The sequence below is a fragment of the Mycteria americana genome, chromosome 16 (genome assembly GCF_035582795.1).
Source record: "Mycteria americana isolate JAX WOST 10 ecotype Jacksonville Zoo and Gardens chromosome 16, USCA_MyAme_1.0, whole genome shotgun sequence".
In the NCBI taxonomy this organism is placed as follows: domain Eukaryota; kingdom Metazoa; phylum Chordata; class Aves; order Ciconiiformes; family Ciconiidae; genus Mycteria; species Mycteria americana.
Genome location: NC_134380.1, coordinates 5,539,123 through 5,564,928, shown reverse-complemented (window position 1 = coordinate 5,564,928; position 25,806 = coordinate 5,539,123). Strand labels below are relative to the sequence as shown.

Sequence of the window (25,806 nt, the reverse complement as noted above, 5' to 3'; positions counted from 1 at the left end):
GGCATCCTCGGCTGGATTGCCTGGGGTGTGGATGTAGCCTGAGCAGCAGGAAATCTCCATCCCCTGCTTCTGCTTGAGCATGGGGTGATCCCTGGGGGGCTTTGCCCCAGCGGTGGGGATGTGGTGCTGAGCACCCCTGGGTGCCCGGCATGGACGTCGGCTCACTGCTGCCTGCTGGAAACGTCAGCCCTGTGTCGCTCCGTGCCTCAGTTTCCCTTGTCCCCCTGCCCAGGGCAGGATTAGGCTCCCTCAGCAGGGCTGGAGAGGCTCCCGGGACCCATCCCAAACCCCTCAGGAAAGGACTTTTCCCAGGTCTCTTCTGTGGGGACGAGCTCTGTACGTGTGTCTGAGTTTTAATCAGGGGCCAGAGCTGTTTCTCTGCCTGGGCTTTGTGAGCAGCCATTTACATTTCAAATGAGCTGCACCACTGAACAGGCCTTCATAATTAAATGAATGCAGCCTGGCTACAAATTGGGGCGACAGCCCAGCCCCAAGTGGCGAAGGCAGCAGCGGCTCTCAATCATCTCCATTGCCTTTCCGGACAGGATCCTTGCGTCTTCCCGACAAACCAGCACGACCTGACCCCCGCAAAACAAGCTGGGATCCCAATGCTTGGGCCAGGGGTACCACTCTGTCCAAGGAAATGTGGTGGTTGTGGTTTAAGCCTTTCTGGCCAGCTGCAGGCGTTGTATCGGGTCCTCTTCCTGACCTCCAGACTCACCTGCCGGCACAGGAGCATGCAAGAAGGATGCACAGTCTCCGTCTCCCTCAAAAGCTGAGTTGGAGATCTAAGCTCTGACCCACTGGCAGTGCTGGGATGTTGGAGCAGGAGCAAATCCTGAGCAGAAATCCCTGTTTGGTGGGCAGTCAGTCCTGGAAGCCGCCTGGGGCAAGTGGGTGGAGGGTGCCGGGGGCTGCAAGCCCTGAACACAGCCCAGCCGCGGTATGGATGTCACCAGAGTGGGCTCAGTCCCGCGGGGAAATAACTACTGTGGATTTTCTGACTTAAGCCCATCTCAGAGCTTTGCTATTTTTCTTGGCTGTGTCTTTGCCCCGTTTGCTCAGCTGTGGTTGGGGAGGCTCCTGTACAAACTGAGCTCCAGGGTCCAAGTTTCCACTTTTTTCCCCCATAGCATCTTTCCAGTGTGAGTTTGTTAGCGCTTCTGCCCTTTAATGGGACAGGCTGTGACTTGTGTCCCACGCAGGGGGTTGGGAGACCTCCCCGGTGGGATGAGCAATGGTGGCTCCTGCGTTCCCAGACCCATCCAGGGAGGTCTGGGGCTGCACAGGACCTCGAGCACTCACCGATTCAAGCAGAAGTCGCTGACTTCTTGCCATGGGAGCGCAGGGAGCGTTTGGGGAAGAGCCCGGTTTCAATCTCCATAAATGCAGGTTTTTTGATTTTTTTTTTTTTTTTTTGAGGAATTGCTTTTACTCTCAATTTTTCTTCCGTTTTGTTAGATAGCGTCAGGAAAAATGATGTGTTGCTGATAATCTCAGCCAAGCGTGGAAGACAGCCTTTGGCGAGCGTCTGGCTGGCCTGGTGTCAGCTTCTCGGAGGGGTTAAGGGTTGGCTTGTGACCCTGCGTTCACATGCCGCGCGTCTGCAGCGACAGGCAGCCGCAGTGCTGCGATGCTTTCGCGGCGCCCGCTGGGGCGAGAGCCTGACGGGGGGCACGCGAGTGCCGAAGCCCCCGGTTCTGCTGCGGTGCCGATGCAGCCCTCCTACATCAGAGCCGGAGACCCGACCCCTGGCAGCCGTGGCTCCAGCGCCGCAGCTTCTGGAGCTGGAGTTAGCGGGTGGCTTACCAGGGCAGTGGGGAGCTTGCTGGGGCCGCATCTCTGCAGCAGCGGGAGCCGTCGCGGTGAGCTGGTTCCCACCACGGCCACGTGCACCGCGCTCATCCGAATACCAAAACCACCTAGACCTTGCACGCGGGCCGGCCTCCCTGCTGTTTGATGTGCACAGTGGCTCGAGTCCGCTCCCGCGGCGAGGAGAGGCCCGCGCAGGGGCTGTCCCCGGCACGCGATGCCGTTGGGATGCCCCGCTCCGTCCCACCGCCGGGGCTGAGCTGGGCGCAGGGTGCTGTGCCGGGGGGGGGGGGGAACCCAGGGGATGCACCAGCGGAGCCACCCTCTGGCTTTGCAAGACCCACTTTTGCATCCGTTCGGAGATGCACGCGATGTCCGTCAGTCCCAGTAGCCACCCGGGGTGTCTGGCAGCCACTCGCCTTCCCAGCACCGCCCGCCCGGCTCCTGCTGCTCGCTGAATTAAATATGTGCTGCCTCTTGAAAAGCACATGTGAGTGGAACAGCGGAGATAAGCTTAACAGGAGAAGTTCAGGGGATTATGCACTGATTAAGTTATTACTAACGTGAAATGAGCCGCGCTGAGATGAAACAGGAGCTTTATTTTCTGTTCCCTGGCTTCGGGCTCGGGGCCGCCTGTCACTAGACAGCAGATCAAACTGGGAGCCAGGAGCTCGTGTATCCCCCGGTACTTTCAACACAGCAGCGGGTTGGGGCTGTGCAAACCCGTAGGAAGCAGAGCATTAAATGGGGCTGGGAATCGGGGGCTTTCCCTGCTGGGGGGTTTGCTGAGATGCAGCGTACCGGCAGTGTTTGAGACTGAGCTATTTCCAGTGCTGGGGCACCCACCCTGTAGCAGATTTGGAGAGAGAAGAAATTCTTCTCTGCAACAGGAAAATCCGGTGCTGCTGGGAGGATATGATGGGGGAGGACCACCTATTTGCTCCATTTCCCATGCTTTTCCTTAAGCATCCCCTGTAGGCTGCCGTCAAAGGCAGGATGCTGGGCTAGGTGGGTCTTGGAGAGTGAAAAATAGAAGTGCAAAATGAAAGGCCATTTGGTTTGTGTTTGAGAATAAAGTTGTTTTCCCGTACGCACTCAGGACAGGCTGCATCGGGTGGACAAGTCAGGAGTTTATGCCCGGAGAGGCAGGCGAGGAGGCTGGATCCGGGGCTGGCGTAATCGCTGGCTACCGGCAGCTGCGGCAGCCCAGCTGGATTTGGGCACGGCAGGGATTAGCCCACGCTCAGGCAGGACGATGTGTGTGGGGCTGCGGGTCTGTTGGCAAAGCCAGGGAGGGGGTGTCCAGGGACAGCGGGGCACCGAGATGGTCCATAAACTACGGAGCCCATCAGCGGGGCTGGGGAGCGCAGACTGCGGGCAGCTTTGGGGCTGAAGCCATGGGGAGGGGGATTTTCTTGATCCGACATGGCAACACCCATGACCGTGTCTCGCTTGCTCTTTGTGTGCCTGCAGTGATGGGCGCGCTGGAGTCCCGAGGGGTGCTGCGGCGAATGAGCGACATGCTGGAGATGCTGATGAAGAGGATGGACATCCTGGCCAGGCTGGAGAATAGCACTGACTTCCACAAAGGGGATGAAGCGCGATTCCCTCTGGACAGGTCAGTCGGCCGCGCCGATGCCCCATGCAGACTCCGTGGAGCAGTGCCGGGCTCGGGGGGGTTGCAGGAGCAAAAAACCCCGATGTACTCTGCGGTGTTGGGCTCAGCTGCTGCGTGGGGATGGTGGAGCCCATCGGGGCAATGGAGCTCAGGCAGATCTTTTGTGGTCTTGTTGTTTGCCATTTCTGGAAACCTTTTCTTTTGGGATTTCTGAAATTACTGTGAATTTTGGGGTTGCCTGTAGCACCTGTCCCAGCTGCTAGTGTTGCAGTGCGGGAGGGTGTCTCTTCACTGCTGTGCTGTGGTGGAGCTAGAGGTGGGACTCGCCGATGGCTGGAGCGGTACCTGGTGCGTGGGCTGGGCTCCCTCTGCCATTCAATCCCAGAGCGAGCTCAGGCCGGTTTCTTTGTGCCCGTATTCCTTGGGTAGCTGTGGAAGTGATTGTTGTTTGAAATCCAGGGCTGATATGCTCAGCCTTGGAGTTGAGCAAGGCTTAAAATGAAAGAGGACGAAACTGTCAGGCCCCGAAACGCTCGTTGCACAGAGCTGGCGTCCTGGCTCCCCGTGATGCACGCACCGCATCCGTCCTGGCCGGCAGCTTGAGAGATGCCATCGGACCTTCCCATCGTGACATGCTGATTTGCTAAAGAGACATTTCCCTTTGCTTTGAGAGCCTTTAAACATTTATTAATACTCATCTGCCTGTCACGCCAAGGCCTGCAAAAATGGTAACTAAAGCAACTTGAATGTGGAGGGGCAGAGGTGAAAAAACTGAGGGGCAGCGCTTGGGACAAATTTTGCAATGCAAAGAAAATGCCAGCGTAGATTTTGCTCACGGGTGACACGTGAGCGGTGGGTGGCATGGATGTGACATGCAATGGGCTCCTCTGCCCTGGGCCGTGCCACCGGAGCCGGCACGGGAGCTGCGGTGAGTCCCGGCGGCTCCCACGGGGCATTCCCACCTCTGCCTCCTGCCGTGGCCGTGCTTGACAGCCGGCGGGGGTTCCTGTGCTTCCCTGTTTCCATCTTCATTTCCATTTCTCTCCCTTGCTTTCCTTACGAGTCTCTTTTGTGCCTATAATGGAAAATAGAGTAAGTGAGCCTGTAATTAATCGCTGTGCTATGCCGTACTGCGTGCACACATGAATTAAAGCTGCACAGGCAGCCTCGGAGTGCATGGTCTTGCCTTTTAAGTAACATAATTTCAACCACTGAAAAATATAATTTACCTTGGTAATGGCAGGTGCTGGGGATTTTGTTGTTACGAGGCTGGCTGGTACCCAAGCGTACAAGGAGGACAACAGTAATCCCAGAGAGGAACGGACAGGGCTATTACAGCCAGCGACTGGAAGGTGCTTGCTCACATTTGATGATTTTCTTGGCCAATCTTGTGTTAAAAGAACCAGTAATTTCAGGTGATGGTAATTTCTGAACACCAGCAGCCAAGAGATAAACTTAAAAGCATTTAATGTGAACTGGCAGCGATTGCTGCATGTGGGGATCTCATGGTTCAGATCTGCCGTGTGGCTGGTGACTCCGGGGCCATTGCCTGGGGAGACCAGAGAGGATGGCAGCTTATGGACCCAGCACATCAAAACAGCCTCGGGTTTTGCGTATGTGCTGAGATGGGCTTGAGCGGTTGAGATTACAGATGTCTTGATTTTCAGGAATAGAAAATCAGGGACAACTACTTTATCACCTTTTGCTCCTTATAAATTACCCCTTAAGTGCATTCAAGTCCCTTCACTTGATCCTGCATCACAACCGCTCTGTGTCATCTCCTTGTTCTCACCTGGCCTCTGAAGATCAGGCTTTAGTCATGGGGTGGAGCATCTCCGGATGAAGCAACCATCGTGGGGGGGTTTCTTGTGGATGGATTTTTGCTGTGACGGTCTATAACGAAGCGCCGGTGGCATTTGCAAACACTTGTGAAGCGTTTCCCGAGCACTCTCCTTCTTCCCTGCAGTCCCCGGGTTTGGCTGGGGTCTGTGGTCAGAGGAGACGTGTTGGAAGCGTTACGGCTGTGCTGGGTCTCAGCAGGTTTGAGCGGCTCCATCTCTGCTGCCAGGCGCGCTCCCTCGTCCGTAGTGACCCTTCTTGCTTGTCCTGGTCCCTGCCCTCCTTTGCGGGGTGCACGAGGCAGTTGGAAGGGTGCAGAGCCAATACACCCCGGCTGCCGCCCTGCTCCGAGCAGAGCCCGGCTCCAGGCTGACCCTGCTGCTCTGATGGATGCTCTCCAGAGCTGCCTGGAGCGTCCTGGGGGGAATCGAATAGCAGCTGGTGCAAAAAACCTGGGCTGAGACCCCACGGAGCTGAGGAGAGCTGTGCTGAAGTCCCTGTCCCTTGGGGGGTGGCCGGCTGCAGCCCCCGGGGACTCCCTGTGCTGAGGGGGAACGGGCACCACCAACTGCGCGGGGACCGAGCGGGGTCTCCTGCACCCAGATCAGCCCCAGGGCCGTGGAGACGCCCCGGTGCCGTTCGTTATTAGGACCCCCAGACTCCACCAAGGGCTTGTTTCTGCCTTCCTTCCCTGTCTCTGTCTCTTTGATCACCAGTGACCGACTTGAAGCTGTCAGCGAAAGATAATACAATTAAAGGGTGCTAATTTCAAAGGGAGTTTATTCTTTAAAGCGTCTCTGGTTAGCACAGCAGCCGCCTTCGTCTCCTTCCCTGCTCGGCAAAGTCGCGAGCACAGGCTTTGCAATTCCACCTGCGCAAAAGCGGATTAATTCTTGTTTTTATAAAGCGCTCTCCTTAATACTGGATCTCTGATGAAATCGGGAGGGCTTGGGTTTGCCAACCCCGAATGAAGAGGTGAAGGCTTCGGTGGGCTTTATGGAATAGCCCTGTAATTAGTCCCTTGCAGCCCCCGTGAGCGCTGTCCCCCTCCAGCACCGCTCCGGCGGAGGGCAGGGGTGGCTTTCCCGCTTGGAATGTACAAGGAGGAATTTAAATATACAGGGTGTAATTAATGTCCTGCCTTGGAAAGCCTGTCAGCTGCCCGGGCAGGCAGCTTTACGTGGCTGACAGTTACTCCAGGATCTTTCTTGCTCCATAGGTGCTGTCTGATTGAATACTCTGGAGGTGCCTCTATATGCAGCCCACCAGCCTCTTGCAATGCTTTGGATAAAACTCTTGGAAAACCCAAGTGTCCAACGTCCTCCTTAGAAGAGCTGCCCCGGGGTTTCGTGGGATGTCACACTGGGGTAAGGGGACACAGGCTGCACCCATGAACCAGCCTGCTGTGCCCCCGGGCGTTGCTGGGTCCCTTCTCCAGCCCTCCCCGGGCTCCCCCTGTCCGCACCCTGCCCGTGCAGGGAAGGTAAGCGATGGGTTCCCTAACAAGGGCGAGCAGCCTGCCAGTCCGCTGCAGAAAAATCAATACCGCCGTTAATTGAAAGCAACCCTTGTAAATCATCAGAGGGGAAGGAAATTAGAAGTACTTATGGAAGCCTCCTGGAGAGCTATTTACTGGGCAAGGGAAATATTAGTTTGCAGTGGAAGTGTTGGTCCCCCACTGGAACGCGCTTAAGAGGGAAGGAGGAGGGGGTCTGAAGTGGCTGACCCAAGCTGGCACCGTAACCCGACAGTGCTGGGGCTTGGAGAAGCTCCCCTCTGGGGGTCTGGGGTCTGCAGCGCTGGCATCCCCGTCGTCCCTCTTCCCCACATAGTGGTTAGCCTGCAAAGGGTGTTATTTGCTAACGGCTGATTAATCTTCAAGCTTAATTACTGCCAAGGCTCAGTTAATTTCCACACGCTTTAAGTATTTGTTCTTGTAATCATTACATGACTCCATATTCCCCTAGTAATTAAAAGTCTCACAATATGACACTAAATGGGTGATGTTCCTGCATCCTGCCAGCCTGGCTCTATTAATTCCTGAATTGTCGCTGTTGATAAGCTGGCTTTAGAGAAATCGCTGCCAGATGCCACAGTCCCCTGCTATCCAGGTGAGCCCGGAGCCGTCTTTGACCCCTCCGTGCATCGTCTCCCCCTCTCCTCGGCACGCTGTGGGGCTCAGCGAGGGCATCTGCAAGGTGAGGCCGATGCTATGTACTGTGAAAGCTGTCCAGAGCGGGCAGAGCCCCGAAGCAGCCCATGGGGAAGGTAAGACCTGTCCTGCGATCCAGCCCAGCTTTGCTGGGCTGTAGTTTTGCCGAGCAGAGCTCGGCCGCGGGAGCAGCATCTTCTCTTTGCTGCTGCCGTGGGTGGGACTGGGAGGGGTACGGCTGGCAGGGGAGCCCTGCAGCCAGTGCCACGGGAGCCTTCCTCCCCGGTGCTCGCCTTCCTCACGGGTCCCGCAACCTGTTTCATCCCGGCAGAGGCAGCGAGTTGTTTCTTGCCGACTCCTGAGGATGTCTGCAGCCCGGTCCTGGATGCTTTCGGTTCTAGCTTGGAGGGGATGGGCACAGCGCAGGGGGTTGTGAGGACCCCTCGCTCCTGGAGTCCCCATCAGGGTTGGGGAGGATATGCACGGGGAAATTCATGCCTGGCAGCTGAGATCAATTGCTTTTCGCTATAAGGCAGAGCGGGGACGTGGCTGCGTATCAGTAGCAGGGCGGCCAGCAGAGCAGGATCCATCCACGTGCCCCCACCTTGCCCGAGGGGCTCTGGGCTCACTGGGAGAGACCCGCAGCCGGAGGGTGATGGGCATCGCCAACGCGGCGGAGGTATAGGTGCCCATGTGTGCCCAGGTCACTCACGCCCTCCCCTCCTGCTCCCAGGCTTGCACCTCCCCCAGCACCTCCAGCTCGATTTGCTGAACCTAATTCCATGCTAGACTTTGCTTTCTGTTTATTTTGTGCCTTTCCAGCCCGAAACATTGATATGCCAGGGGCTGCTTTATCGCAGGGCTTTGCAAATGAGGCTTCTTGATGCATTAACACGTGGAGGCAAAGCGCTGTTGCTGGCGGTTTTGTGCCGTGGCTGGTTGCGTTGTCTCGGGCAGCTTGCACAGGGAAAGCCCTCGGCACCCGGTGCCCCAGGGCAAGCAGAGCCCAGGGCTTCGGGGGGCTGGTGACGGTGCCGTGGGGTGGGCAGGAGCATGGCACCAGGGTGCCTTTGCCCAGGCTGTGCGTCTGATTTACCCTACAAGGAATATCAGATCCTGTTAACCCTCCATCAGATGTCCCCGATTTGGGAGCGGCCGGGAGCAAGCAGCCCCCTCCGGAGGGATGGGCTTGGGGGCTTCCCAGCAGGGGGGCACGGGTGTGACGGAGGGGGATGTCCGGGGAGGCTGCAGTGCTGATGGTGGAAACGCAGGCCGCCAAAATAACCCTTCCAAAATGAAGTGGAGCGTGCCCACGAAACACCCAGCTGGCAAAGAAAACGTGAGGCTGAGGGCTGCAGAAAAGCACGGGCTTGGGAGAGCATCTCATCCAGGGGATCCCCTGCCCTGGGCATTGTGGTTAAAACTGGGTATTTTTGGTCTAATTTTTTGGCAGGTCCCTCTTAGTCGAGACTGCTGAGGCTGGCAATGTCTTCACGGCTCACTGAAGGCGGTTTCTTGCAGCCTGCATAAGGCTGCTCAAGCACATAGGCAAATATATCTGATTTATGCCCCAATCAAGTGAAGATTAACGTACATCAAAGAGACGATCCCATGACCCTTCGTGTTCACATAAATAAAACCCGCTGCTGCCCGGGCGTATGGCTCGGCTCGGTGCTGCTCTGGGAGTCAGGAGGAAAGCAAAGGTTTGGGCTTGTGGCTTCGGCTTCGTGTTCTGCTTGGGAAGCATCTCAGAGCACTTTGTAGCATTCATAAAATATTTTAATTAATGGTCTTGGTTATACTTTGCTGGCAAGTTCTCCCTGTGTTGGCGAGATTCTGGCTTTGATTGGAAAGTTGGTTTTCATCATTTTTTTTTCATGAAATTTATTGCCAGCTCGCTAAAACGGCAGCATCCTCCCCTGGGGTGTGCAGCTGCGGGGTTTGGGTTAGCTCAGGGTCTGGTCCTCTCAATGCATTTGTGTGAGAAACGTCACCCACAGTAAACTGAAATTAAAATAAATGGAAGCACTTTAGTGAATAAAATGCTCTGGTACTTATTACGTGATTTATTACGTAACTTGGAGGAGTTCAGGCAGGACTCTGCCCATGCATCATCCGATATTTGCTTCGCATGAGTTTCCAAGGAACGTTCCCGTCCCGACGCGTGTTCTCTGGGATATTTGCCCAGGGTGAATTCCCAGTGAGCGCAAACACAGCCAGAGCAAACTCCAGTCTCTCTTCAGGTGTTCAGGGAGGGAAGACCGAGCTGTTTGTCTCAACCCTGAGGTGTAATGGAAAAGATTGCAGTATACAGAGACACCAGAAATTGTATTGGAAGCATACGGTATTCTGTGATTTATTTATTTTTTTAAATATTTTAATTTATTTTTAAATTTTTATCCAGTTGACTGGCTGGAGCTGCCTGTGAAGCATAAAACCGCTTATCAGTGGTATGGGCCTTCTTGTACGTGGCTCTTGGGGAGGTTGCAAAGCCGGGTGCAGCATCCCTGTCCTTGTTTGATGTCAGGAAAGGCACCGAGGAGCTGAACGACCTGGCAGAGCTCGTGCTGGGGGTAGCAAAGCAGAGAGTCCCGTGCCTCAGCCCCAGCACTTTCTTTTTTCCTCCTAATGTTGCTATAAATTTCTGCCAAGCTGATAGCAACGAGGGCTTTGGGCTTTTGCTCTGCTCCCTGGGGGTCTGAGCCTTTCCCAAGCGGAGCAGGGCACAGGACCCTCCCGCGCTCCCCATCCCGGCGCTCGGGGGGCTCGGCTGTTCTCCTGCCTCCCCACCGCTGCGCGGACCATGAGCTCAAACCCAGCCGAGATTGTTTATCCAGGCTTAGGGTAATAGCTCCAGCAACCGAGTTATGAGGATTAAAACCAGGATTACAAGTCAAATAAACGCAAAGCGTGCAGCTGAGCCTGGCGAGCGGGGCACCCACCCAGCCACCGCTGCTGCTCCTGCTGCACCCTCCGTTGGGAGCATCGGTGTCAGGGGACCGCGACCCAAATTTTAGGGAGAGCATCAGCCGCCCGGTAACCCCCTTGTGTCCGTGTTCCTGTCCTTGCTCGCTCCCCCGTGGGCAGCCCTGGCTCCCGGCCTTTCGGGTGCAAGCCACCTTGGAGAGGATGCAGAGACGCGCACAAGGCCATGGATCCCCAAAAAGTTTTGCCTCCAGCATCAATGAGGTTTACTTGGATTCTCTTATGCCAGAGGAGCAAAGCTTGTACTTGCTCCATCTTCTTGGAGATTTAAATCGCCTTTTTTAGTTATCCAGCACTTGGATGAGGGCTTTTCCCTACATCCCTGGGGACCCCTCGGCCTGTCCCCCACCGGCTGTTGGGCAACTCCGAGCTCGTCCCACCGGGGTGGATGGATGGGGAGAGGAGCCTGAGCCCACGGGGTGACCTGCTGGAGATGCCCTAGGGGTTTGTTTCTCCACGAGATACCCCAGCTATTTTAATGGGCAGCACCTCGAATGCTACGGCAGGAGCCAGGAGGATGGAAGAAGCCCTTTTCCCCTTGCTGGGAAGGGTTATCCATCAGTACCGCCTCCAGGATTTCGGCTCCCTGTCCTGGAGAGCGAGGCTGTTGTGGGGCTGGACGTCGGGGGGTGATTTGTGTCCCCGGAGCAGGGAAGCAGCGAGAGCCCAGCACCAGCCCTGGCTCCTGGGCACCCTTCCCAGCTGCTTTCTGCTCTGCCTCGGGTCTTTGGGCAAAAAAAAAAAAAAAAAAAAAAATCTTTAAAGAGGCAAATGGAAGCGCAGACATCATAATGAGCAAGTTGGAATCCTTTGGTAAACTGCTCTGTGCGAATGTTGCATTTGTTGATCTATTATCTTCAAAGCATCTGCTTTTCTCCATCTGTATCGGTCTTCCCAAAGTCACTGCCTTCACCAGTTAATAGCAAGAAATATCGGATGAACAAGCAAGTATGTTTAAGGCTTGTATTATGAAGACAACACACAAATAGAAAGAGATTCATCTTTTCATAATGCACTTTTTATAAAAGGCAATAAAAATACAGTGCCTTGTAAAGGGATAAACAGGCTGAATCTGAGCTGCTGCTGCAGGGTTGGGGACAAGAGGCAAAGTGAAGGCAACCAAATTAATGCATGAAAAAGTAAACGAAAACTCAACCTCTGGCCATATTATATGGCAAATGATCTGCCAGTGGGGAAAGATATATCTTAATAGCAGTTTTTGAAACGAGACGAATACTGTATACAGTGCGTTATAAGGCACAGTGTGATCTGAATCTTAATCAACATGAGGAAATATAAATCTGAAAATAATAAAGACGAAATCAATATTGATGGTTAGAAGTAAAAGTACTGTATTTGCTGTAGTAAACGGTTTTAAGGTCCCAGGGAAAAATTTGTTCTAGAAAACCCATAGTAATTTACTGGAGTTTCAATAGCTGGCACAGCCCCAGCGCATTTTGGTGGCATTTATATTGTCGCTATAGAAAAATTTAGAAAGCAACAAGGAAAAAAAAAAAAAAAAAAAAAAGCCTGTGGCTGCTCCCTGTGTAGGGGTAGCGCTGGAAGCGAGTTCTTCTTTCCACTGGGCTGGCAGAGGCCGTGCTGGCATCCCAGCTCGGATGGAGACACACGGTGGGATATTCCCCTTCTTAGCTGTCACTGAGCAGAATAAGCCACTTACCTTGTCCTTCCCAGTGTCTCCAGTTACCAAGAATAAGGCATCAAATTCTGGTGAGCTACAGAAAACCTTTTTGCATTCAAGGCTTTACTTTAAATGTCTTATTTTCTTGTCCTCTGCCTAGGTGACAAATCACTGTAATGATAGGTGATGCAACTTTTGCTTAACCTTCTTGTCATCTCTTTAATACGTTAAATGAAATTTGCTGCTCAAGAGATAGCCTCGTTGCCCAACAGATAAAAACACCGAGGTGGCTGACTCGGTGCTGCCCGTGTTAGTGCTAACACCGAGGCCCATCAGAGCTCCCGATGTGGGAGCGAAGCTCTTCACTCCAAGCATGAAATCCCTCGCTCAAAGTCATGGGGATTTGGAAAAAACTGGTTTGACAAATAAGGGTGATGAATGTGCAAGCGGTGGGAGATTTGAGTCGGGTTGCTTGTTTTGGAGGGATGTTTTCTGCGGTTTTTCCATCTTCTTAATATATTGCCAAGAACTATGGTGGACGCTGAACCACGTGTCGCTTTTCAGTAACCCTCTGCATTTTTGGGGAAAGCCTCCCAGAGCCCAGGCGATGCGGCTGTCTTGTTTGCGAGAACTGGAAGTGCTGTCTGAGCGTGATGATCAAACGTACATTTTACACCAAAGGGCTCTGAGTTGAAATCTTTGTGTTTGGGGAGCAGCTGTAGGTTACGAGAGCTGGACGAGCTGGCATAGGTGCGAGGCCAGATCCATCACCCGGTGGAAACTGCCTCCGTGGCTGGAGCTCCGGCAGGACTTAGGCTGGCTGTGAGGCTGAGCCTGGAAGAAAGCCGTTTATTTAGGATAGTGATCCTGATTTTTGTTTGAACGTGTTTGTGGGTGCCCAGTGCTCGGCCCTGGCTGAGCTGTGGTCTGGAGGTCATCGGAGAGGAGACGGGGACCGAGGTTGCTGTTGACTTTGGGGTTTCATCTAATTACTTAGGTGTTTGGGAGCTGGTTCGGACCCAAGTGAGAATTGGGATAGCTTCTGGGAGGAGGTAGAAGTTGGATCGTGGGCTGATTTGGTGCTCTGAAGCACGGGAACAGGGCTGCCATGGCCGTGTTCGTCCTCTCTCCTTTCCATGAGCAGTGGAGAAACCTGAGGAGCACCTCCACCAAGCCGACGTCCCTCTCCTGTTGTTGGAGCAGGAGGCTGGGCTCGCTGGCTCTAAATTCACTGCATCCTTGGGATGTTTGCTCCTAAACTGCCCATCTCAGCTTTTTCCTGTTTACTGACCGCACGTGCATCGCCTGCGTGGTCTGACGGCTGCTTGCCAGTGCAAAAAGGGTTGCAGAAACAGGGGGGTTGAGAGCTTTCAGGGCTGGCTGAGCTGTGCAGCCCTCGGACCGAGAGCGTTTTATCTCCTCGGAGCCACGCTCACATGCAGAGCTCGTCACAGGTCATTTTTGTGCCCGTATTTTACCAGAGCCTCGTGAGCAACCTTGCTGTTGCAGCGGTTACAGTAGCCAGCAGGAGACCTGGGGTTTATTCTCTGCAAAAGGTTGAAAGTTTCTTGGGGGCAATGGTGTCCTCTGCGTTTAATTATTATTTCTTAAAAGCCTAAGATATGTGGCTCCCTATGGAGGTATGCAAGTTGAGTATTGATGGTCGTAAACCACGCCAGAAGGAAAAATGTGGGCTGCTCACTGCTAGCGAATGGACTTTAAATCAACAACCGAAGCAGCATCGGTTCATAAAACCAGGATTTTTTTAGCCTTGAGGACAGAGGTACTTTAAATCCCAGCCTTCGGGTTCACTGATCTGCTGGAGAACAAACATAAAACTTCACCGAGAAGGACCTGACATCAGCACATATTTTTTGTGCCAAGAGTATTCAAGGTAGCCCTTTTGGTTTTGCTCACTGCTTGTGACATTTCCTTGTATTATAATGATTTCGGTGGCAGCAGGAGGAAAAACTTATGACCCAGATGCTGCAGAAGGGGAAATTATTTACTGCGGTAACCACGCTCGTCGAGACGTGGTTGTTGTTTGCGGTGGAAATGGCAGGCAAGGCGGTGGAGGTGGAGAGCTTGCTCCTTGTCAAGCCTGGCAGGGCCCCGCTGCTGATGGATTGAGTTCTCTTGCCCTTTTATATATTACACCAGGTTTTAATTGACACCCGGCCTCTTTATAGTGCTCTGTCGCTCCGTCTACACAATGTGTTATGTAGATGAGTTTAATGGTGCTGTTTACCCAGGACGGTATTGATTGCAAGGTTTAATTCGCTAGACGGCACACGCAGCTATTCAAACCGGTGGAATCTGATCTCAAGCCCTGGTGAGAAGGTGCCCGCGGGCTTTGCTGGGGCTGTGACACTCAGCTCAACCCTGGCTCCTGCTGCGCGGCCGACGCTCGCCCCGGCACCCTGTCCCTGCACCCTGTCCCTGCACAGCTCCTCGCTGCGGGACCTGGAAATCCACTCGCTAAATCTTTGGTGGACAGGCTGGCTCAGGCCATCCGCGTGTCCTGTGTGTTTTGCATCGGTCTACAGTCTGCTCCAGGCCCACAAGCTTCCTCAGCCCTCCTCCGGTTTTGCCTTCCTTTTTCTGTATTTTTGGGTTTTTTCTCCCTTTTTTTCCAAGCACAGCTTCCTACATGCACTGCAAGGCCAATAATCGCAGCAGAGGATTTTCAAACATAGCACATGTGAAATAAGAAAAATAATTTTTTTCCAGCCTATTTAATATTTCCCCATGTAAAATGCACAGATGCATCCGTGTTTATCGGCACACTGCAAAAAATGGTAGAATACTGGTTTACACAGGTTTTTAATCAAACCTCTTGGAAGGCAATGAGCTCTTTGCCCAGTACATGCTGGACCAGGCGTTCCCATGTTGCATCTTGGAGCTAAGTTCAACCTGCTGGCAGCTTCCAAGGACGGCAGGTTTGCTATAAGCACCCCTGGGTGCCACCACTGGGAGACATCAAGTTTTCAGGGTCTCTGGTTTTTTTCCCAGGTTCCAGCCAGCAGCCGGGTTGATGGAGAGGATCCAAGCTATAGCTCAAAATGTCTCGGACATCGCAATAAAAGTAGATCAGATTCTCCGGAACAGCCTCCTGAACGGGAAAGGTGAGTGTCCCCAGGGGTCCCCGTGCTCCAAACGTCCTACGTGTTAGGCAGTTGCAACAGGGAGATCCAGCCAAGCCTAGCATGAAAAATTTGGTAAAAATGCAGGGGAATGGATGCGGATCTGAGGTTACCCAGCTCGCTCCTGTCTGCAGGACTAAGTAGGGCACCTGAAGCTCTTCAGCAGACCTCCAGGACTGTTTGTGTCCCACTCTGTGTGGATGCAGCACATGGTCAGACCATCTCTTTGAGGGAGAGGAGGTCCTGAGCGTGGTCTGAGCCTTCTCGGAGGTTAGCAGGGCTCTCACCTTGCTATTACAGCCAGGAAAAGGAGGCTGCATAGGGAACCACCCTCTGTGGCCTCTGACAGCAGTAATCTCCTGAAAGCATTGCTTCACTTGGCCCAGGAGGACTGGAGAGCGGGGGAGATCAATCTGCAGAGGAGCAAGACCTGGGAAACTCATGCCGGCAAGGGGGAGGAATGATGACAAATCTGAATTGCTGTCAGAAATAAACGCCACAGAATTAAATGCAGAATTAAAGACAAGGAGCAGTGCCAGCACAAACACCTGGATAGAAAAATGTGGTGGTTTGGATCCAAAGCCCAGGGGATCCAGCGCTAGGAGAGACGTTCCCATCCCAACCCGGCAGCGCTGCGAGGGCAGCTGGGCTCTCCAGATGTTTCTGCACACGGCTGTGTGTTTCCCGAGGTTTGGGTTGGCATCATCAGGTAGAAGATGCTTCTGTTGCCTCTTCCACCTCATGCTTTTTCAGTTATAGGCAAAGCAGGGCTATAGGCGGGGTGTTGTCTTTTATTAATCCAACCACAGAGGAAGAAAATATCCTATTACCGTTTTTAGCCACTTTTGTGCCTTATTATAGGGCTGGCCCCAGGGGCTGAGTCTTCTCTCAACAGCTCAGCAGGACAATTTTTATTGCCAGTTTACGGCGTAAAGGCTGTTAAGTGCTTCCTTAGATACTGCAGCCTGCTTATGGATGATTAAGAGGAGCGTGGATAGGTGGGACCTGGGGTCTGGACCAGGCTGAGAGCAGCAGGGAGGTGCTATAAAGAGACCTGCTGAGATTTAGGAAAGGGGAACACACTCTTGGTGTTGAAACAGGGCTGGGGGGTTTCCTCTGTTTCCTCCCTGCCTTGGGGAAGATGCTTCACATCTTGGTGTCCTGCTCCATCAAGTGGGATGGGGCTGTCTGCCGGCCCAGCTACAGTGCCGATGAGCATGCTTGGGGGCTGGCAGCCCCATCCCATCCCATCCCATCCCATCCCATCCCATCCCATCCCATCCCAGCATTTCTAGCTGCTCCACCGGCATGTCCTGGCTCTCCCCATGCCCAAATTGTCTTTCTGCAGTGGTGGAAGGCAGGAGGGACCAGTGTGAGGTGCCCAGGGACCCCAAATATCCTGACTGTGCTGGGAAAGTGGAGGTGAGTCGGGGTTCCCTGTCTGGGAGAGGGTCTCGACCTCGGGTGGAAGCTGCCGGGAAGGGCACAAAGCAATGACCCCAGGGGTTAAACTGGGAAGGGCAGTGGGGAGGGGGATGCTTTCCAGAATAAAACTATTTGCTTTAAAATGGGAAAGGTACGGCCAGTTGCAGAAGGAGGAGCAGAGCCAAAGATGTGGAAAGCAAAAGCACGGCTATGCTGCGAGGAGAAAACACAAAGGAGGTGTCCGACCTCCTCTGGCAGCCTTTGCTATATGAATGTAACTGTTTTCCCCCAATAATAAGGCATATACCTTCAGTTTTCGTCGTACAAAGCACTGAAGCCACGGTACCCAGAGGTGTGCAGGCAGCAGCAGAATCAGCTCTGTGAGACCACCTCTGCCTGCAGCCCTCCCTGCCTGCAGTTTCTGTGTTTAATGACAGAAGCGCGGTGAGGAGAAAGCACTGTCACATCGTCTTTAAATATCTGGAGCGTTAGCTAGTGTCTGGGGAATAATCTCAGCGTTGCACAGAAGAGCATCTCGTTAAGGTGGCCAGGACCTCCATCTCAAATAGGATGTCCTGCCTGACCCAACCTGCTCTTTACACCCGAATGCAGCCTGGCATCTGGCCCGGAGCATGATTGCTTTGTCAGAGAGCATATTTACATGAACTAATTAAAAGCATCTCCCTCTTCCCTCCCCTTCCCAGCCTCCTGCTTCAAGCTCAGGCTTCTGCAGGGCTGAGTCTCCCTGAAAAGATGTTGAAGGGTATATTAAAATGATACTGGGGGGGGGGGGGTGTTTGTATTTTCCTCTTCCCCTGGTGCTAGGCATCCTCTCCTTCCATGATTTGAGTAAATTTGGAATGTAATTTAATTGTGGAAGGCTGTAATTCGATCTCCTGTCCGGGTGATCGCTGCGTTTTACATATTGGGCGCAGCGACCTGTCTCCCGAGTAGATTTGGTTTTGTAGTTGAATTAGGAAGAGGCCGGCAAGAGCCATTGCAGGGGATGATAAATTGCTGCTCTGGTTGCTGGTTGTTCTCCTTCATGTGAAATCATCCTCGGGGACTGCCGGTGGATGTGCCTCCTCGCCCCCCTGCACCCGGGGCGATGAGATCAGCAGCTCGGCTCGCTCCCCAGCAAAGCGAACGAGAAGAAAACCCGCTGGTGTATCGTTTCCTGGGGATTAACGGCTGTGCCCCCGAGGAAGGCACGTGTTGGTGCTGGAACCAGTGCTAGAAACCCAGGGAGCCCCCGGCAAACCCTCCTGGCTCTTCCTCTGCCCCGCGTGCTCTGGAGGCACCGGGCAGGCAAACGTCGGCACTGCGGCACTGGTGCTGGGTGCCTGCTGGTTTGCAGCCCTCTATCCACCCTCTGCCCTTCATTTCTAGCTCCCAGCGAGAGAAAGGTGATGGAGAATAGAGGTTGCCCGTAGCAAGGGCAGCTCGCAGGGCTACCGTGTCTCCTCCTGGCCGGAGGACGAGTCCCACGTGTCTCTTTGCCCCCTCGCAGTGGATGAGGGCCAGGTGGACCTCCGACCCCTGCTATGCGTTTTTTGGCGTGGACGGCACCGAGTGCTCATTCCTCATCTACCTCAGCGAAGTCGAGTGGTTCTGCCCTCCCCTGCCGTGGCGAAACCGAACGGCGGCTTTGCCTTCCCCCCCGCCGCTGCCCCGGGTGCAGGTAAGGTGGGGACAGCCTGTGTGCTGCTGGTCCTGGGGGGCTGGCGGGGAGCTGATGGCTTCAAGGCTGCCGGAAATAAATATTCCCGGAGCCACCGGTGTCAGCAGGGCCACAATGCTGCACATGGGTTTTCACAGAATCACAGAATGGTTTGGGTGGGAAGGGACCTTTACAGGTCATCCTGTCCAACCCCCCTGCAAGAGCAGGGACATCTCCACCTAGAGCAGGTTGCTCAGAGCCCCGTCCAACCTGACCTGGAATGTTTCCAGGGATGGGGCATCTCCCACCTCTCCGGGTGCCTGTGCCAGTGTTTCACCACCCTCATCGTAACAAATTTCTTCTTTATATCTAGTCTGAACCTCCCCTCCTTCAGCTTAAAACCATTCCCCCTTGTCCTATCACAGCAGGCCCTGCTAAAAAGCCTGTCGCCATCTTTCTTATCAGCCCCCTGTAAGTACTGACAGGCTGCTATAAGGTCTCCCCGCAGCCTTCCCTTCTGCAGGCTGAACAACCCCAACTCTCTCAGCCTGTCCTCGTAGCAGAGGTGCTCCAGCCCTCGGATCATCTTTGTGTCCCTCCTCTGGGCCCGCTCCAACAGCTCCGTGCCTCTCCTGTGCTGAGGAATCCGGGATGTCACGAGATGCTCTGGGTGAAACGGGGCCCCTGGCATTTGGTGCATTAAGTGCAGGAGCTCTGGTGTCAGGTCTGGTGGCACCAGGGGAAGCTGTCCATCCAGGAAGGACCACGGCACCTCAGCCGTGATGGGCAAGCCTCCGCCAGCCCCCGTGGCAGCCCAGGGGCTCCTCTCGCAGCTGCTTTCCCTACACTCAAAATGCAGAGCGTGCTCCTTTCCTAGGCAGCTTTCCGGAGCGACCTGGCTCGCCTCCTGGAGCTGATTGGCACGGGCAAGGAGTCCCTCAGCTTCATGAAGAAGAGGATCCGGCACTTGGCCCAGCAGTGGCTGCGGGCGGCTCGGCGCCTCAAGCAGAAGCTGAAGGGCCGGCAAAGGGACCAGAAACACGTACGAGCAAATTGCGTGGGGTGGTCATGGGGGGGGGGGATGGAAAAGCTGAGCCCTTGGGGACATGGGGAGCGGAGACAGCTGGGATGTGAGTGGGCTGGGAGGAAAATTCATTTATGGAAGCACGTGGGTCTGCAGGGTTGGGTCTGTGGTCCGTGGGCACGGCTCTGCGTGCATTCAGGACGTTGCAGGACCGGCGTTGCTGAACGATGGGGTGAATTTTGGAGACAGGTCCTGGTGGGTGGGAGACGATGTCGAGCCGGCAGACCGCTGTCAGCAGCGGGCAGGGAGGTTGGCACGTCTCCTTCGTGGAGGTGCTGAGGCTGCTGGCCCTCCCATTTGTGTTTTTGCGGTGCCCTGTCCTTCGGTCCCCGTGTGCCGGGAGATGCGGCTCCGGTCCGTGGGACGGACTGTGATGTACATTGGGAACGTGGGCCTGGTCCCAAGATACAGAGCACCAGTCGATAGGAGCTGGTAGCCTCTGACTGTTGGGTCTTTGCTAATTGGACATAGATCACTTGTCTTTACACCCGAGTGATTTCCCTGAATAATTACAGCCTGCAAAAGGAGCTGGAGGAAATCGGGCACCATAAGTCATTTTGGGCTGGAAAACCCAACTTGTCCCTTTGTCCCAGCACCACCCCTCCCAGCACTGACCCCTCTCCTTCTCTCTCTAGATCTTGATCCATATCGGCTTCCTGACGGAGGAGTCGGGGGATGTTTTCAGTCCGCGGGTGCTGAAGGGGGGCCCGCTGGGCGAGATGGTGCAGTGGGCTGACATCCTGGCCGCCCTCTTCCTCCTGGGACACAGCCTGAGGGTCACGGTCTCCCTGAAGGAGCTGCAGAGGTGGGTGCTGCGGTGCTGCGGGTGCACGGTCCCCCCCGAGAGGGTCTGCCCCCCATGTGGGTGTGGGTTGCATCGAGGTTTTGCATGAAAGCACGAGGTCTGCAAAGGCTCGGGGGTGGCTTTTCCCCGCCTGCATCTCGGGCAGCGCTGGTGCTGTGCTGGTGCAAGTGTTGGGTGGGTGCAAACCACCAGCGTCAAGGCTGGGATCGATCCCATCCCTTCCGCGTCCCAGGAAAGCGAGGAGGACTGGTGCGAACTAAGGCTTCGCAGCAGGGCTTTGCATGGGGCTGATGTGGAGATGTCTGGGGCAGGGCTCTGCCCCGTGGTCCCGGTGCTGGATCTGAGCAGCATTAATCCCTTGCTGTCAGCACACTGCATCGCCCGTGTCCCCTGACACCTGCCTGGGGCTGGGCTTAGGAAAGGCTCCCTTTTACCCCCCCGTTCCCCAGGGATGCTCTCTGCAGGGCTGGTGGCCGTGTGGCTGCAGGATGCAGGTGTCCCACAGGTCACTGGCTCTTCCCACCGTGCATGGCTGCGCTCAAACCCTGTGGCTTCGCCGGCGTTGTTTGAGCGGTGACTGTGCTCTCTTCCTTCCTTCCTTCCCTCCCTCCCTTCCTGCTCCGCCGCGAGGCAGGCAGCTGGGGCAGCTGCCAAAAATAACCCGCGTCCCTTGCAGGGGGGTGGCAGCCACCAAGGAGTCCCTCCTCGGGAGGTGCCGGTGGCGGCTTCGAGACCTGCGGGGGAATTTGCCGCTGCTGGGGCACTTCCCGCAGAGGGATGGGCTTTTTCTGCCGTGGGATGTGGAGTGACACAGGGCGAGAGTGTGCAAACAGCTACGCCAGGCCAGTCTATAAGTGTCTCTAGACAGCACCCTGTCTCCAAGAGGGGCCAATATTAGATGGAAAAAGTAAGAGGGAGAAGATAACCGTGTGCCGCATTCCTCTCTGCTGATGCAGTTCTGCTATTAGCGGGCTGATGCTGCTGCCTCCTGTCACCTCGCAAGATTTCCTCACCTCCAATGAGACATCTCAAGTGGAGGGCAAGTGCCAGGGAAAACGCAAATTCGGGTGGGTTATAAATCGAGAAAAGCCTGAAGCTGCCTCGGGGACTGAGCCGGTTTTGGGCAATGCTAAGCCAGCATCGGCCGCGTAATGAGCCATGCTGAAAAGGGAGTGAAAAAAACCAACAAAACCCAACCCAGCCCCTGCAGCATTCAGAATTAATGAATGGAATTAGCTCCCAACTAATTAACTCAAAAAAATAATCCTGGTCCTAATGCAAAAGGCAGCAGCTTCTCAAAGAGGCGGCCATGTATCACGGCGATCTCCGCATGGCGTGCTGAGCTAAATTGACATGCTAAATAATATCCATGTACTCAAGGATGGAAGAAGTTAATGGCTAGGAGGGTTGTGGTGTTGTTGTGTGGTTCTTGTTTGTGTTTTTTAATGAAGAGCCTCGTGGTGGTCGTTTAACAAGGGGAAGGAGCTGGCTGAGTCTTACGGGGGGTTTTGCAGCATCCGCTTCCATCTGCGAGTGACTCTGGAGAGAGCTGCATTGCTGGCTGTAGTATTTTGCCTTTCTCAGAAGCGTAGGATCTTTGACATCGGTTGGCAGTGATGAAAACTCCTCTTCTGACATGGATTTGGACATGTCCCCTAGGATGCCTGGGAACGGCAGCTCTGTCTCTTCCCCTCTGTAGCTGCGAGGGGAGCGAGCGAGCTGGGCTGGGCTGCACATCTTGCGCTTCCGTCTGTCCCAGCGATAGAAACCGTCCCCACCTCCCTGAGCGCATGTCCTATGCCTGGCTTTGATGACATTTTAAATGCCGCACACCTACGTTGTGGGGCCACCTCCACGTTGATGGGGCTGGGGCGAGCGGAGGCAGGACCTGGGGCCGTAGCTGGGTCCCCTCTGTCCCTTTGGAGACCGAGCCCAGTGTTCCCTGGGACCCTCCTGCAGCCCGTCAAGAGATGGGTTAACACGGGTGTCGTAGGGGGAGCAGAGGTCCCCCCCGAGGGGAGGCCCGAGCGGTGCCAGCCATCCTGCTCCGTGCTTGCAGACCTCTCAGCAACGTCCCTGCTGTCGGGCTGGTGTGGCATTAGCGGTGGCTCTGAGGAGTGCTGAGATAAGCCTTCGCCTGACCACGAGCAAGCGGGAGGCTTAGCAGAACACGTGTAATTAATCCTGAGTTGTGCTAATAGTTAATCTTGGGTACTTCGTTAAAGCCTGGAGGGGACTTTACCTGTAGCCGCAGCTTTGGGCAGGGGTTGGTATGCAGAGAGCCAGGGGATGCGTGAGGGGCTGGAGTTGGGGTGCAAGGATGAAGCAAAGCTAAAGCCGTGTTGCCGTGGAAGGGTCAGCCCAAGTGATTTCTTATCCCTCCTGCCCCCGTGTAACCTCCTGAAGCAGCAAAGCTTTACTCTGCTGTAGACCGGGGCTAAATTTGTCCTCTCCCATCCTGGGTATCTCTTGCTGAGCTTGCAGCAGGGCAGGCACCAGCATTGGAGTGGGTCTGGGGATATTTTGCTCCAGCAATGTGAAATGTTGAGTCTACTTCTTGTTTATTTTTCTTTGGCACCCCCTGCTCCTTTCATGGCTCAGAGCTGTAGCTGCTCCCGTCCAGCACGGCCTTCATGGAGCAAAGGCTGGCGCCCGTAAATTATTCAGCATGGAATAACCTCTCTGCTGGTTTGTTTTTTGTCTCTTCAAATTTCTGAGCTGATTTTTCTACACATATTGATCATTGGCAAGGGATCACTGGAAAGTCTGTGTGCGTACACTTCAGCTGGTAGTTATCTGAGAGCTGTTCATTATTAGCATCTATATTGATTGCAATGCAGCAGTGCCCGGAGGCGGTGGTCAGGATTGGGTCTGAAATGCTGGCGATCAGGCAAACGAGGACGAAAAGTAAATCCCTGGTCCAAAAAGCTGGTGATGGAGGGCTGGGCGTGAAAACAGGTTGGGAGCGTGACCATGTTGTGCTGGGCGTCTCTCCATGCCGGGGAGCTCCAACAGGGAGAGCAGCAGATGCCAAGCGGTGAATAGCAGGGCTGTTAAATGGTTCTTCCCTCCGTTTGGGGGACCAATGCTGATCGGAGCGAAGCCAAGGAGCTCTGGGGATCTGCAGGCTTGCTCCAGGACTCAGCTAGGCACTGTCCAAATGCCCCTGGGAGGTCTGAGATAGGTGCTGCTGAGCTCAGCCCTGCTTTTCCAGGGCTAGCTTATCTAGCTTATCTTTTGCCCACTGTAGACCTTAAAGACCCGTGAATTCCGCTGCTGTGTCCTACTGTAGGCTAATTTTTCTCCTGTAGTCGAACTAAGTGCAGGTGTTTGTCTTCTTTTGCATTTCCCGGTGAATTTGTGAGCTGCTTCTGATGAGTCTTGACAGGCAAGGGGTGAAACACGGGATTATCTGGTGCAAAGCATGGCTGGGCCTGTGCAGCTCCCCGGGAGGGAAGCAAAGCGTCGAGCTGGAGCAGGGAGTCAGGAACTGCTTTCCATCGGAGGGTTGTGCTGGGTGGGCAGGGGCAGCGGAGGGAGCTGGCAGCATTTTGAGCCCTGCCTTGAAGCAGGGAGGGAGGAAAGATCCCAAATCTGAATGCAAACACTTTATTCTTACTGAAGGCTCCTTATGCTGCTTTGGTAGCCAAAATGTGCTTTCAGGGAAGTGGGAATCAAGGCTGGTGTGTGTGTGTGTGTTGCTTGGTAGGGGAGGAGTGGGAAGTGCCTGAAAGACCTTAGCTGAGTTGTTAATGAGGCAGCTTAGGAGTAGATGTTGGAAAATTCCAAGCAGCACCTTCGGACCGGTGGCTGCGCCGGTGCAAAAGCCGCGATAAGCCGAGCCTCTTCCTCTGGAGCACCCGCACCCCGGGGCAGGCGGGGAGGGCTGCGCTCAGCCCTTCCCCGCAGGAGAAGGGGCACAACGGGCGCTGCGGGGACCTCCAGCTCCTACCCCCTCCTTAGGTCACGGGAATGGTCATGTCGGCATCCCCAGCTGCTTTTGCGGGGCTAAGGGAGAGGCTCAGGGAGACGGAGGTGCGGCACTGTGAGCTGCTGGAGCGGCAGGGACTATTGATCTTGGCGATGCTGAAAGGTGCTTTTTGCAATGGCCCCCTTGAAATTAACTGCTCATAAGGCAGGACAGAAAGTCGAAGAAAACAGGATTTGATGCCTCGTGGGGTCAGGGCTTTACAAAGTGTTCTTGGAGCTTAATTGCTCCGGTGTCAAGTTCTGGACTCCTAATACCGGCCATGGCAAGGCACTTAATTTTCAGCACATGCTTGTATCCCGTGCTGGCAGCCCTTTCCCTGCCGAGCGGTAGCTGTGGCCAGCGTGTGGTTTGGGTGACGAGCCGCTCTCCGTGTGCCGGGGCAGCGTGGATGGGCTGCAGTGGGGCCGGCACCACGGCAGGGCCGGCACCGCAGCGGGACAAGGCTCAGCTCCCGCTGCCGCCGCTCTCCTCTCATTGCCTGGCACATACTTAATTATAGCTGCTACTTTCCTGCGCTTTCCACAGTCACCGAGGTGTATTCAGGTTGAAAAAAAGGCCATTCAAATGGAAACACGATGTCCAGACGAAGGCATTTCTAATTATTTTCTGTAGATAAAAGCCATCTTTCTGTCTTGCATCTGTTCACGTGAAAACTCGTGTGATGCACAGGCTCCAGGCTTCACCTTCCCCTGCCAGTTGGCAAACACAGTCCTGACGTTGCGCAGGCAAGCCAGGAACTTCTTGTGAAAATGGCCAGAAGTGAGCAGTCACGTGTGGTCCTAATGGAGCTGTGTGGCGTGGCCGTGGGATTTATCAGCTCCGCACTGGTGGGGAGGAAACCTCAGCCTTTAATGCAGCATCAGATGTTCCCGCTACTTGAGACTGAGTGTTTCTGAAAGCTGTTAGGGTTGCCGGGTTGTTCTTTTTCTGGCCAGGGTTTGATGTTTGTGCTGGGACGTGGTTGCGTACGGGATGCTGCGGGCTTCAGAAAGGCTGGATGTTTGGTTATAGGTCTCGGTGGGAGCTGAAGATGATGCCCCCAATTGCGAGTATTCGACCTCTGCAAACCCTCGCAAAGACAGAGGTGATGAAAACTGAACCGAGGGGTTACATGAATGCTGGACACGCCACTGTGTGTCTGAGCTTTATTGGATTCTCTAGTCCATAGCTGAATCGGGACACGTCTCCAGCAGACGTATCTTAGGTGATGCGGTAGGCAGGGGTCTGCGACGTTAGTGGCTACAAATCGGCTTTGCTCTGGTGGTGTCCATGAAGATTTGGCTAAAACCGCCCCTTCGTTTTGAGCTGCTGGAGCAGCTGGGACAGCAGGGGACAGCCCGTCTGTCCGAGGGTCTGTCCAGGCGCTGCAAGCATGCAAGTGCTCAGCTTCTGCTGCTCTGCGGAGGAGCCCAAGTATTTATTTCCCTTTCCTGGGAAGTTTCTTCATTATTTGCTGAATTGCTGGCTAGAAAGAGCTGCTTGCTCTGGCACCCTCCTGTGCTTTCCCAGGGTCTGACTCTGCCTGGCTGGGAGGGCAGCTCTCGCCGGAGGACGGTGGATCCCATCACCTCCCCAGCTCCTCCTCCCCTCTTCAGCCAGGTACAGCTGCTTGCAGAGTTGCAGCCGTGTAGCTCTGCGATTAAAAGCCAG

The 25,806-nt window shown here is 54.7% G+C and overlaps 1 protein-coding gene across 3 annotated transcripts in view; it reads left to right on the top strand.

Annotated features, from left to right (window-relative positions):
- MGAT5B (alpha-1,6-mannosylglycoprotein 6-beta-N-acetylglucosaminyltransferase B) overlaps positions 1–25,806 on the top strand; it is a 70,689-nt gene that overhangs the window by 23,165 nt on the left and 21,718 nt on the right. For all 3 annotated transcript variants that reach the window (XM_075518784.1, XM_075518785.1, XM_075518783.1), the window contains exons 3-8: positions 3,286–3,430; positions 15,061–15,173; positions 16,540–16,613; positions 18,127–18,297; positions 19,154–19,318; positions 19,996–20,165. In XM_075518784.1, the coding sequence (XP_075374899.1) occupies positions 3,286–3,430; positions 15,061–15,173; positions 16,540–16,613; positions 18,127–18,297; positions 19,154–19,318; positions 19,996–20,165 (838 nt within the window). The remainder of the gene's footprint in view (positions 1–3,285; positions 3,431–15,060; positions 15,174–16,539; positions 16,614–18,126; positions 18,298–19,153; positions 19,319–19,995; positions 20,166–25,806) is intronic.